Below are 13,327 nucleotides of genomic sequence, written 5' to 3'. Positions count from 1 at the left end.
TGAAATGCGGGCGGTGCAGAGCGCAGGGCTGGAGGAGGGTTGTGAGGGTTGAGGAGAGCACGTAACCCTTATGTTTCCTCCTGGTGAGATCCCTCCTTTCGACGTGGGGCCCTTAAGCAGGATGTCTTACAGGTTTGTTGATAGTTACCTGTTTAAATACCCTTGCAGGGGAGAACCAAAGACGTGGTATGGAGCCCCGGGGTATGCAGCAGAACAGCTGGAGGACGTGATGAAGAAGCTTGCTCCAGAGCTGTTCGAGTCTCAGCCAGACCTCTTGCACCAACTTGTCACCATAATGAACCCAAATACTTTGATGGCCCACGGAGTGCCTGTATGTTGGACTGTGCTGCTCCCCCTGACTCAGCCCTCTTTCATCTGCACCGAATTCCACTTCATGCTTGATAATTGAAGCAGCCTGTATTGCAGAGATGCTGGGGTTGTTTCCACGCGTGTTGTGGCTTCCTTGTGTGGTGCAGTGTGTCCGTGTGAACGGGTGGGCAGCGGGATCGTTGTTTTGGGAACTGCTTGGCAAATCTTCTCTGGAACTCCACCTTAATGTAATTTCTGCATCTTGGATGGAAACGGTGGCCAGAGCTCCTGCTGTGCCTGTTTAATCAGACCCTTGTTTTTGCCATAGAGTTTCTGTCAAGGGGCCAAAACCTGTTAGTTCTGTTCAGCTTTGACCTGATGGTATCTGCGTTTTCTCCTAGGTTTATCGGACCAATCAGTGTGCTGGAGAGTTTGTGATCACCTTTCCAAGAGCTTATCACAGCGGCTTCAATCAGGGTTTTAATTTTGCTGAAGCTGTGAACTTCTGCACCGTGGATTGGGTGCGTTCCAAAACCAACTTCTTTTGAAGTGTGTGGTTCCAGACCTGTCTCTAGCTGCCATAGAAGCAGCGTTTTACTGCTGATGTGCAAAGCTGGTCCCCAGCTCAGGAGGAAGTTGTTCCAGCGTTGCTGGAAGCTGAACGCAGAGAGCTGTGGCTGTCTGTGGAGTCCTGGTGCCTCTTGTTCTGTGCTCAGAGTTGGGGGTGCTGTTGGTAGGAGGGTTTGTCTCAGCCTTTCCCCTGCTCGTTTTTGGTTCGTAGCAGAAAGCATCAGGGCTGCAGTGTGCTTTGCACAAAGAGCTCCGCGTTCATGCTGCGATTTCCGTCCCTGCAGTTGCCGCTGGGCCGCCAGTGCATAGAGCATTACCGCCTGCTGAGCCGCTACTGCGTGTTCTCTCACGATGAGATGATTTGTAAGATGGCCTCCAAGGCCGACGTCCTGGATGTGGTGGTGGCATCTACTGTTCAGAAGGACATGGCCATCATGATCGACGACGAGAAGATGCTGCGCGACAAGGTTCAGAAACTGGTGAGCTGTGGGAAGGCTGCGTGAGCTGAGCTGGCGCCGAGGGCCGGCAGTCCTGCCTCCGCCTGCCCTCTCGACACATTTCTGTCTGCCTGATTTCAATGTCTTGTCTCTGAATGTTGTCCAGCTGATGCGTTCAGCTTCCGAAGGAAGGCACAGCTGTTTGTTAACGCTTCTGCAGGGGGTGACGGACTGCGAGAGGGTGGCGTTCGAGCTGTTCCCCGACGACGAGCGGCAGTGCTATAAGTGCAAAACCACTTGTTTCATGTCTGCCGTTTACTGCCCGTGTAAACCAGGGCTGCTGGTGTGCTTGTACCACGTGGAGGATCTTTGTTCCTGCCCTGCCTACCAATACAAACTGGGGTAAGCAGATAAGCTGTGCTCTGGAGATCCGTGCGGGGCTGTGCTGTGTCAGTGATGCTCTCTGTGTTCTGTCTGCGGAGGTCCTTTGCAAACAGTGCTCTCAAAACAAAGTTCCTGTCATGTGCTCGTGCACAAAGATGCTTTCTGTTCAGCGTTCAGCTCTTGTTGTATGATGGCAGGCATTACTGAGCAAATTAATTTGCTTTTTGATTTATGGTAACAAGGTCATCATTGCCCGCACTACTTCCAGTCCTTGTGGAGTAACCTCTGGTGTGCCTTTGTTAGCTCTCCTTCCTGCTGTCTTTTTTTTGTCACATCTCAGCCCTACACAAACGTACCTTTGTGCTTTCTGGAGCTGCTGTGTGACCGATGTGGGTGAGGTGCAGCACGCAGCGGTTGCAGCTCTGAGCTGTGAGATTGCTGCTGTTGTATGGGCTGTGTGCTCTGCTCCCTCAGTCTCTGCTGAAGTTTGAGCCCTGTGCTGCTGCAGGTACCGCTACACACTGGAGGAGCTCTACCCAATGATGAACGCTCTGAAGATGCGTGCAGAGTCGTACAATGAATGGGCTTCCAATGTGAACGAAGCCCTGGAAGCAAAGATCAGCAATAAGAGAAGTAAGTGCCTTCCCTGTGACTGTTAAAATACTGATTTGGTTTTGGAACCTTGGCAACTTTGTGATACGTGACAGTCGAAAGAGATCGATCGGATTTCATGGTCCAAAGTTCCAGATCTTGTTTCTCTGGAAGTTATGTGGGAAGGTTAGAAATCGCTTTTCTCTTTCGTACGAACATAACTGCAGTTGAAATATATTTATTGTGTTACACTGTTCCACCTTAACGTTTGAAGTCCATCCCTAAGGGACGCTTGTGCTGACGTGGTGTCTTCCCCAAAAGGCCTCATCAGTTTTAAGGCTCTGATAGAAGAATCAGAAGTGAAGAAGTTCCCCGACAACGACCTGCTGCGGCACCTCCGCTTGGTCACACAGGATGCAGACAAATGTGCCTCAGTAGCACAGCAGCTCCTTAATGGCAAAAGGCAAACCAGGTAAACGCCGTTATGTTTGCAGCAGAACTGAGCCACGTGTCAGTGGGGAGCGATGGGCGGTGTGAAAGAGTGACACGTGAAAAATCTTGTTATCTTTGTGGGGAGACTCAGCTTTCCTTCATGAGAGCCGTGCAGGGCTCCCAGTCTGCTCCACTCTGCTGTCGTTCCCTGGAGGCAGGAGGTGCTGGTGATGCTTTTAGGGGGAGCGGCTCCCACTGAGCTGCACGGCACAGGGACTGGGAGCTGCTGGGGCTGCCAGTGCCACTGCATTCATTCCTGCTTGTGGAAAACTGAAGCCTGTTACCCCGGGTTGGTGATGCTGTGTGGGAGCTCTGAGCAGGGCTCGCTGTTCCTTTGGCAGCACTTGCGGTGCATCTTCAGGTTATTTGTTGGTGGAATTGGAAGATGGGGCATTGTTTGGGTGTTCCATTACTGGGCATCTGGCTGCCTGCTCCTGCCAGCACGTTCTGTGCAGAAATTGAGTTAAAGGGAATCAGAGCTGCGTTCCCATTGCAGTTGTGTGTCCTGCAGGGGTGTTGTTTTCCTCATTAATTTAAACAACGCGTTGTAGGGTCAGCTGGAGCCAGCATTGTAAGAGATGTCTTTCCCCTCCTGCTCATACTGGCTTGGCACCAGAGAGCTTTTTTTTAATACCAGCTAATTGGGTGGCACTGAGCAGCCTCTCATTTGATGCAGTGCGTTTAGGTAAAAATGAAAATGATGATTTCAGCACAGAGAGGATTTTTGAGAAGTGCCTGCATGACCTGTGCATACAGAACCCATTCAGAGGTGGGATTTGCTCTCTCTCGACGTGGGCACGGGGAGAGCTTCCTACAATGGCTATTGCAACAGAACTGCATGGTTTACCCACAATTGCTTTGTGCTCTGGAAAGAAGCCTGAGTTGGTTCTGTAAGAGCTGGTGCTCTGCCCAAGCTGAGGAGCCGTTCCAGAGCATCGCTTCATGTGAAGGAGTGTCTTCAACAATAGTTCATTCTGCTCTCATAACTCGAGTTTCCCCTCATGTGGGCCCTGGGTTGGATGCCTTCGGGTGCTGCACTGCGTGTGAGCGACGAGAAATCAGAAGCAGATTTTGGAGTGGGGCAGATCAGGATTTAGCAGCATCTGAGGAGGTTTAACTGCGTGTGGTTGCAGGTACCGCTCCGGAGGAGGGAAATGCCCCAACCAGCTGACGGTGAATGAGCTGCGGCTGTTTGTCAGGCAGCTCTACGCCCTCCCCTGCCTGCTCAGCCAGACGCCGCTGCTGAAGGTAAGGTGGCTCTGGGGGGTGCAGCTCTGTGTCGCTCCGCATCGGCCCTGCGTTCACCCCTGGCGCTGTGTGTGCCGAGGATGAAAGCTGGCAGGGCGATGGCCTTGGAGGCTCTGTCAGGTCTGGAATTTGGCATGCAGGTATTGTAGAATTCCGTGTGCTTTCTTTTCGTTGTTGATAGCGTTGTTGCTCTGAAGCTATCTCCTTATTTAAAAAGCAGAAGTCCAGGAATGGCAGGCATCCAAACAGTGCTGTGCGTCTGGTGTTCCTGAGCAGGGCGATAGCAGGCACACACAGCTGCAGCATTCTTCTTGTTCTCTGCAGTCCCAAGGTGGGAAGTCGGAGTCACAGCTGAGCAGTGGAAGCTGCAGCTCCAGCACTGCTCAGTGGGCTCAGTGAAAGGACCTCAGCATAAAAGAGTTCACAGATCCAAACAGGGCAAAAGTGTGATTGCTTTTAGAAAGAGAAAGGAGGAGAATGAAGGCAATTCCAGCTTAGGATTCATACCAGTGCCCGAGTTCCTGACGATTGATTCATGCTTTGAGGTATCTCCAGAAAGGCTTTGTTTCCATTATGGAATTACACGGATGTTCTTCATAAACATCCCAGAACAAAGCCAGGAGATGGCACCAGCAGAGCATTGAATTTCCCTTCGGAGCCTTTTGCTCCTCAGTGTGACACCCATCTGATGGCAGAGGTGTCGCTGTGGGGGAGGTGCTCAATCTGTGCTGTGTGCTGAGGGTCCTCCAAGCACCACAATCATCTGCTGTGCACACTGTGCATGGTGACCTGGTGGCTGCCAGCAGAATTAAACTGAATGTTTAAGGCTGAGCTTCGATGTGTAGGGGATTTGGCAGTCTGGTTTGTTCTGTTTCATGGGTGCATTTGTGCCTTACAGGATCTTCTTGATCGCGTGGAAGCTTTTCAACAGCAAAGCCAAAAACTGCTCTCAGAAGAAATGCCGAGCGCTGCGGAGCTGCAGGAGCTCCTGGACGTCAGCTTTGACTTCGATGTGGATTTACCCCAGCTTGCTGAGCTGCGGGTCAGGCTGGAGCAGGCCCGCTGGCTGGAGGACGTGCAGATGGCTTCGTCAGAGCAGAACTCTCTCACTCTGGATGACATGAGGCGCCTCATCGACTCCGGTGTCGGCCTGGCTCCCTACCCAGCAGTTGAGAAGGCCATGGCAAAGCTGCAGGAGCTGCTGACCGTGTCCGAGCACTGGGATGACAAAGCCAGAAACCTGATAAAGGCCAGGTAGAAGCGGGTCCTTTATTTGCTGTTTGAGATGAAAATGGTTGGCTTTGTTTCCAGAGGGGCTCCCTGTTGTGTCTGCGCCGTTCTGGAGGGGACGGAGATGGGGCTGAGCGACAGCATTCCCTGCTGTGCAGCCCTTTGTCCATCAGGTGGGAGATGGGTGCCCAGATGGGGCTGAGGCAGAGGTGTATCACCGACTGACAGATGTTATTCTGTGGACTGGGCTGCATTCCCCTCCCACTGCACGGTGGGGTGCATTACTACTTTTAAAGCAGTGCCATCAGAACTGGGTTAAAGTTTGGTTTCAGCCTCCAAAGTAGAGATGAAGTTGAGTTTGTACGTTTTTAAACAATCAGAATCAAACCATGAAATGCTGAGAAGTCGTAGAACCATTAAGGTTGGAAAAGACCCCTCAGCTCATGCAGTCCAACCTTCATCCCAGCACTGCTGTACCACTAAACCATGGCCCTAAATCTCCCAGGCTTTCCTGGGAGCAGTGCTCATCTGGAGCCATTATGATAAGAAGGACAAAAGGGAAGTCAGTCAATCACAGCAAAAGCTTCAGATGAGCTCAAGGTGGGTAACCAGTGGTCCTAGCACAATTTCAAAGCACAGCTTGAGTATGAATCAGAAAGCAGGAGGAAACGATGAGCCATCTGGAGCAATGGCTGCATTTGACATTATTTGATATCCATGGGAACAATGCATATCCCACCAGTTACATCTAGGATCACAGAACTGTCCTTATCTGCTTTCTGAAAGCAGGCTTCTTGTGTAGAATCTTGAAGCTGATTCTGCTGTGGGGTTTGGTGCATTGGGGCACCAAAGGTCTGCCCTCAGGAACTGGCAAATGGTGGATTTCCCTGCAGCCCAAAGGTGTAAACGTTTTTGGAACAGCCAGCAGATCGCTTCCTGTTAGCATTGCCAGCAGGAGTCTTCAGCACACAGACAAACCTTTCTGGGGGCTCTCCCTGCATTATTTGTGCCCCACGTGCTCAGTGCACATCTCTGCTCGGCGCGGCTGCTCTGGGAGCCCCGGGTGCTGTGGCCGTTTCACATTCTGAGCTGTTTCTCCTGGCCAGGCCCCGGCAGTCGCTCAGCAGCCTCGCGGTGGCAGTGAAGGAGATAGAGGAGATCCCTGCCTACCTCCCCAGCGGCGCGGCACTGAAGGACGCGGTTCAGAAGGCGCAGGACTGGCTGCAGGAGGTGGAAGCTTTGCAGGTGTGTCAGCGGAGCTCTGAGCTTCTCCTCGGGCACAGGGAAGTGCTGTCAGGTCGCTGCTGTGTGCGTGGGGCCATCAGCAGTGCCTGCCTGCAGCTCGGCGCGCTGTGCTCCGATGGCACTGCTGTGGGTAAACGAGGGTTGTCCCCCTGCCCTGGGCTGGCCGTGAGCCCTGACTGGACGTGCTGATGTTTTCAGGTCAATCCAACCTGAATTGGGATCTTAATAGGGACTTATTTTGAAGTTTTATTTAAAAAAACAAACACAAAACAACAAACTCTGATAGGCATTAAGTCCTTCGAAAGGCCAAAGTGCAGCATTCCAGGTTTGCTAACTTTTGTTTGACGGCTGTCATGAGAGGGCTTAACCAAACTGCCTTGGATTGTGGAATTCTGGCTGCTGGGGATGGAAACTCGTCTGTGTGTGCCGGGGATTCTGGCTGCAGTTGCATGCAGGTGTCAGCAGGCGGCTGTGGGGCCGTGCCCAGCAAAGCTGCGGTGCCCGAGCTGTGATTGTGGTGCTGGAGGTTCTGCACAGCAGATCTCAGGCACCCATCGGCGCCTGTTGTGGCAGTGAGCTCTGCCCGCTCTGCTCCTCATGCGCTGCCTGCAGTGTGGTGCACAGAGCTCCTCGGCCCATGGAGCGTCCCCCAATTTTAATCCTGCAGGTTGGAGGACGTGTGCCTGTCCTGGACACGCTGGTGGAGCTGGTGACGAGGGGCCGCTCGATCCCGGTGCACCTGGACTACCTGCCACGGCTCGAGTCCTTGGTGGCGGAGGTGCAGGCGTGGAAGGAGTGTGCAGCCAACACATTCCTGTGTGAGAACTCCCCGTATTCCCTTCTGGAGGTAAGAGAGCTGCACAGCACTGCTGCAAAGTGTGTCCGGGTTGGGGATGAACTCATCAAACAGCAGATGTGACCTTATAGGATTGTATGCTGATCTTAAAGTGATCGCGCTGCACTGTGCTTCTAGTTCTAAACTTCAGACACAGGGGGTTGGACCCTCAGTTTTCCACCTTCCAGCTGCCCTCGATTCCCAGCTGACCTTGCCCTGGAGCCCGGATCTGCGATGTAAAAGCAGCAGGGATTCCCGATCCAAATGATTGCACATGGCTGTGTGAGAGCAGCGTGGCTGCAGTCAGGACATCGCAGCCATGCCGCCCCTCTGCCCACCAGGTGCTGTGTCCCCGCTGCGACATCGGGACGCTGAGTCTGAAGAGAAAGCAGAAGAAGCTGAAGGAGCCGATGCCGAGCGCAAAGAAGAAGAGCACCAAGCTGGAGAGCCTGAGTGACTTAGAGAGAGCTCTGTGTGAGAGCAAAGACACCGCGTCGGCGGTAAGCACTGCCGCTTCTCTTGACCTGGAGTTTCTTCCAAGTTCTTGCAATCTGTTTGCATTGGTTGTCGTTAATTTTGCAAGGGAAGGGGCTTTGTGTCTCTGGTCCTGGCGGAAAACAGAACTGTGAAATCTCATCGCTGCATGCCCCGATTGCTGCCCCTCCAACGCCGACAGCTCTGAGGGGAGGCGGGCAGGGATGGAGCTGAGCAGACAGGAGACGCTTCTGGGCGCGCGGGGCTCCTGGTGGTGCAGCTCTGACATCTCACCCCTTCTTCCCAACCCCGCTTTCAGATGGCGACGCTCGGGGAGGCGCGGCTCAAAGAGATGGAGGCGCTGCGCTCCCTGCGGGTGGCCAACGAGGGGAAGGTGCTGCTGTGCGGCGAGGAGGACGCGGAGCTGAAGGTCTGCGTGTGCCAGAAGGAGCCGGCAGCTCCCATGATCCAGTGTGAGCTCTGCAGGGGGTTCTTCCACACCGGCTGCGTTTCTGCACCCCACGCCTCGCAGGCTCCACGCGTGTGGCTCTGCCCGCTCTGCCGCCGCTCGGAAAAGCCGCCCTTGGAGAAGATCCTTCCTCTGCTGGCCTCCCTGCAGCGCATCCGCGTGCGGCTCCCCGAGGGGGATGCCCTGCGGTACATGATAGAGAGAACTGTGAACTGGCAGCACAGAGCACAACAAATGCTGTATTCAGGGAATCTCAAACTTCTACAGGACAAAGTTGGCTCAGGATTGCTGTACAGCCGGTGGCAGAGCGCGGCGGGGCAGCTGCCGGAGACAAACAAGGTGAGGCTGAGTGCCCAGGCGGGATGTGGTTGAGAGCGGCCTTGAATGCCTCTCTGCTTTTTGGTGCTCTGTATCTCCTCACAAATGCTGGCGAGACAGACTGCTCATGTTTCCCTTTCCAGATTTAAGGAATTAGGGTTGTAAGCCACAGTGCGTGTCCTCCAGCGACAGCTCCTGTTCTGTCCTGCTGGAGTCCTGAGGACAACGGCTCCTGAAGGAGCTTTTCTTCCTTCTGCTTCTCCCTGCTTCTGGGCACTGATGAGATGCCACTAATGGCAGTTGCTGAGCTATTGTTTCTAAGAGCTCTCAGTATTTGATTGGTCTTTGTGTTCTTATCTTACAAGTATTTGAATCTTGTATAATTACTTGTATATTTTGTGTACTTGTATACTTAGAAATATTGAATCTTACAGTTGGGAATGGAGACACAAACCTTCCTGAGCTCTGCTCAGATCAGGTGGTTTTCAGCAGGGGGTTCTTCATCCCTCCATCCCTCTGTGTCACTTACACTAAAACTCCCAGGCTGGACCTTGGCTGCAGCTGCCTTGGGTTGAGCTGCAGTGTTTGAAGTGGGATCCTGGGACAGTTTGGGACTTCCTCTGGTGAAGAGGTCTGTCAGCAAAAAGGGGCAGGGGCAGCACAAAGTGTGTCACAGTCCTGGTGTTCCTGAGATAATAAACGCAGGGGGACAAAGCCTGAACCAAAAGGTCTGTGCAGCAGAAAGGACACAAACCAGTCGAAATGACACGCAGTGTTGCTTTCAGGCTCTGTCTGAGCAGCATGGCTTCTGCTTGTCCCACTGCCCGCTCTGCCCAGGGCTGGGGCTGCTCTGTGCTGCCTGTGCGGCCGTGCTGGGGCTGCACTTCACAGAATCACACAGAATCACAGAATCACTCGGGTTGGAAGGGACCTCAAGGATCATGTAGTTCCAACCTCCCTGCCTAGCAGGGCCACCAAGCAGGGCTCACTTCTGGAGCAGCAGCAGTGGGGGGGCCTGGGCAGGAGCTCACTGCGACCGTGGGGTTCCGTCCCTCCTTGGGTTGAGCTGTGAGCCAGAACCTCGCTCTGCATGGACTCTGAGTTTTCTTTTTTGGACGATGTTCTTGGCGCTGCCCTCCTGTCCTGTGCCTCCCACAGTACTGCAGCCCTGGGGCGCCGCACAGAGGGGACAACGGGGTGTGAGAAACTAAGCTGAAAACCAGCTGTGAGCAGGGAAGGTGAAGGGGGTTTATAAAGGCACCCAGATGCTCAGAGTGAAGGTTGGGTGCCCCTGTGAGAGGTGTCAGGAGAGGCTCAGGAAGGAGCTGAGCCAGTCGGGATGTTGAGCCTCCAAGGGCTGTGGAGGTGTCACCATGGCCGTGCTGAGCAGGGACAGCATGCAGTCACAACCAGAACCAGCAGCTCCAGCCCTAATGCTGCCCGTGTTCCAGGTTCAGGATGAGGGGTTTTAGGGATCCTGTGCAGGAATGCAAGTCCCAAGCAGCTGTGAAAGAAACGAGTTCTGATTTTTCATTTTGCAGCTATTTGACGCTTCAGACCGAAATGCGTAACGAAAACCCTGTGCGCTGTGTTCTGCTTTGTTTTCTAGGTGTCTCAAACAATCGGAGCTATGTCATTCTCCATGCCTCATGACTGGGATAACAGAACCATATATTTACATTCTCCATTTTCTACAGGACAGCAATGCATCCCACTTCATGGTTCGTAATCTTCACTTTGATAGTTTTCTTTCCTTTTCTTTTCTTTTTCTCATGTGTTTGATGGAGGAGAGCTCCACGTCCAGCCTTAGTTTCATGCTTCCAAGTAGGAGCGCTCTGTAATTCAGTGCCAGTGAAACGGGCCGTGGCTGTGAGCTGCCCTCTGTGCAACTGTGGGGTGGGGGTGGTGCCCATAGGCAGGTTTCAGGTGCAAGGCTCATCCTCAGCTCTTCCTCCTCTCCTCTCTTGGCTTCACTTCTGAATTCCGCTCTGTTCATCTCATCCACTCGTGCTGCAGTGAGACCACGACACTGATTTGTGTCTTCAGAGGAAGGAGAACGATGGCAGTGCTTTGCCATAGGGCTGGCACAAACCGCAGGCAGGGGAGGATGAAGTCACAGCGCTGCTCAGTAACTGCTGTGGAAACTTGGAACTCTCATTTTAACTCTGCTGTTAAAAACGAGCGGCGAAGAGGGAACAGATGAGAGTAAAATTGTCCAGTTGCAGATTTAAAGTCTTGCACGGGTTGTGTTCTCATCGGTGCTGACACGGAGGGATTCCTTTTCTTCTCTCCTTGCTGGCAGTCGTTAGCACTGAGCTGGACGAGCTGATGATGGAAGCGCAGCTGCTGCAGGTTTCTCTGCCTGAAATACAGGAGCTGTACCAGATCCTATTCACAAAGCCAAGCCCCGCTCTGCAGGCTGAGCAGAAAGCATCTGGAGGGCCGAGCAATGAAAAGGTGAATGTCTGAGCGCGGGGTCAGCATGGGGCAGTGTGGGCATCATGCTGGGTGTGTGAGCACGGAAGGTGCTTCCCGTGCCCAAAAGCTGTGGAGAATTGGTAAGGTGTCCAATCCATCGGATGTCATTTGGGGTCTGATGCATTTCTGCAGTTTGAATCTGGATTTTGTGATCCCCGCTCTTCATGATAAATACATCTGTCCCTGTGCTGAGGGCCCTGCTGGCTGCCCCTGGGGCACTGCGTGGACAGGAGATGAGAATCTTCTTTCTATAAACTCTCACTGAAGTGTGACCCCATCCTTCGCTCCGCTGCGCAGCACTGACAAACGCTGCTTGTCCTGGAGACTCCTCCTAAGCACGGGGTGTAGTGAATGGAGCTGTGTCCACCAGCTGTATCCTCACCGTTTGTCAAATACCTTTCTGACAGAACGAGTGCTGCCGGGGCAAAAAGGATGGAATGAGTTACATGGAGAGAAAAATGAAGCGCCGTTTCGAGAGAGAGAGCTTCTGCGAGGAGAAGAGAGCAAGGGTAAGAAAAATGAGAACGCCCAAAAAGAAGAAACTGAAACTGAGTCACACAAAGGATCTGAGCAGCAGCAGCAGCAGGATGGAGAGGGAGAGGGAGCGGCTCCTGGAGGTGCAGCGCAGCAGCGAAAGCCATTTGGTTCCCTCCGACACGTCGTTCTCTGAGCAGGAGGACTCTGAGGATGAAGATGCCATCTGCCCTGCAGAGACGTGTCTGCAGCCCGAGGGAGAGGAGGTGAGTGGAGCTGATCCCACTGAGCGCCGGGAGCTGCTGGTCTGCAGAAATGCTGTTTGCAAAGAGCTGGAGGCAGCGTGAGGGGTGCGAAGGTGTCACAAATCACACCTCTGAATTCCCCAGGAGCAGCGGGGAAGGGGAGCGGGGCTGAGCATCGCAGCAGTGCTGTGGGGCTGGGAAGGGGCGGGAGGCTGAGTGGGATGTGTTCACTTCCACTCCTGAAATACGGGCACAGAGCCCTGGAGCTCCGCTGCGCCCATGTGTGCTGAAGGATGGGGAAGGATGGCATTGCCCCCAGTGTGAGAGGCTGCATTCCCATCCGTATCGCTGCCCTGGGTGGCAGAGCTGCGATGGGAGGGGAGGGCGGCTCTCCTCCGCAGGAGCCGGGCTGCAGTGGTTTGGCTCCTGGCATGCAGCAGCGCTGTGCCCTCGTGGGGATAAACGGGGTTGAAAAGTAACTCCTGAGTGCCGTGCCTTTGTGCGCTGCCTCTGACCCGCAGCATCCCTTCCTCCCCAGGTGGACTGGGTCCAGTGCGATGGCAGCTGCAACCAGTGGTTCCACCAGGTGTGCGTGGGCATCTCCCCCGAAATGGCCGAGAAGGAGGATTACATCTGTGCCAGCTGCGCCGGGAGGGGCTCCCCGTACCGCAAGTGAAAGTGCCCACAGAGCCTTCGGGACTCGAGCAGGGAGAGCTGCGGAGTTTTCCATTGGGGCTGCAGGGGCTGTTTGGAGAACCAGGCTGCAATTGGTGCTACTTCTATCCTCACGGGATCATTTTCCAGAACTCGAAACGATTTTTGACACTTTTTGTATTCTCCCTTTGATCTTTGTGGTTGTGGAGGTTTGCGAAGCTGGCTGTTGGAGCAGGGGGGTCTCGGCCGACTCGAAGGCACTGCTGGGGCCGCGGGGCCGCGCTCCTGTGCTCCTGTCCCTGCACAGCATCACCGTACCTCTGGGATTTGCAGCGCTTTGAATCCTGCGTGGAGCACGGAGCCCCACAGCGCGGGCTGTTCCAGGCAGTCCTCGTTGGAGGAGATCCCTGTTTACTCTGTTATCAACTCTTTGGAGACTTTTAGGTTTTGGGTTTTTTTTTTTTTGTTTCGTCTTTTTGTTTTTTTTTTTTTTCTGTTTTTTTCCCACTTTGTTTTTGGTAGATTTAGGTTTATTTATCTGAGCAATAACTTCTATGTCTGGTTTCAGCGACTGGAATGGCAGCTGGGGACGGCGTGTTGCTTTTAGCATTGGTTGATGTACAGAAAGCAGGTGGTAGATCCTAGTGTGACTGAGGGGCCGTGATGTAGAAGACAAAAAAAAAAAAGAAAGAAAAAACAAACAAAAAAAGCTCTGTAAAGTAATTGCCACAGCTGTATTTTGGCTTTCTCCTTTTTTGGGTAGCTTGTATCAAACGTTGCAGTTTATATTGTGGAATAAACCCCTGGTTATGTTATAAAATTAAATGTTGGTGTTTTTAGAGAACTTCCCACGCAGTTCGTTTCCCTCCGGCCG

General features: G+C 53.4%; 1 protein-coding gene across 2 annotated transcripts in view; it reads left to right on the top strand.

Moving 5' to 3' along the window:
• The window catches only part of KDM5B (lysine demethylase 5B), a 28,380-nt gene extending 15,102 nt beyond the window's left edge, over positions 1-13,278 (top strand). For both annotated transcript variants that reach the window (XM_052702526.1, XM_052702527.1), the window contains exons 12-27: positions 169-331; positions 711-830; positions 1,164-1,358; positions 1,537-1,718; positions 2,209-2,333; positions 2,613-2,763; positions 3,917-4,031; positions 4,930-5,285; positions 6,368-6,506; positions 7,174-7,353; positions 7,683-7,841; positions 8,135-8,623; positions 10,212-10,323; positions 10,905-11,059; positions 11,488-11,820; positions 12,338-13,278. In XM_052702526.1, coding sequence (XP_052558486.1) covers positions 169-331; positions 711-830; positions 1,164-1,358; positions 1,537-1,718; positions 2,209-2,333; positions 2,613-2,763; positions 3,917-4,031; positions 4,930-5,285; positions 6,368-6,506; positions 7,174-7,353; positions 7,683-7,841; positions 8,135-8,623; positions 10,212-10,323; positions 10,905-11,059; positions 11,488-11,820; positions 12,338-12,475 — 3,112 coding nt within the window. In that variant the 3' untranslated portion in view covers positions 12,476-13,278. The remainder of the gene's footprint in view (positions 1-168; positions 332-710; positions 831-1,163; positions 1,359-1,536; positions 1,719-2,208; positions 2,334-2,612; positions 2,764-3,916; positions 4,032-4,929; positions 5,286-6,367; positions 6,507-7,173; positions 7,354-7,682; positions 7,842-8,134; positions 8,624-10,211; positions 10,324-10,904; positions 11,060-11,487; positions 11,821-12,337) is intronic.
• The last annotated feature ends 49 nt before the right edge of the window (positions 13,279-13,327 follow it).

Source organism: Tympanuchus pallidicinctus, unplaced genomic scaffold (genome assembly GCF_026119805.1).
Source record: "Tympanuchus pallidicinctus isolate F22 unplaced genomic scaffold, pur_lepc_1.0 scaffold45, whole genome shotgun sequence".
In the NCBI taxonomy this organism is placed as follows: Eukaryota; Metazoa; Chordata; class Aves; order Galliformes; family Phasianidae; genus Tympanuchus; species Tympanuchus pallidicinctus.
Note: the sequence above shows the minus strand (reverse complement) of the source record. Positions and strands in the feature narration are given on the sequence as shown.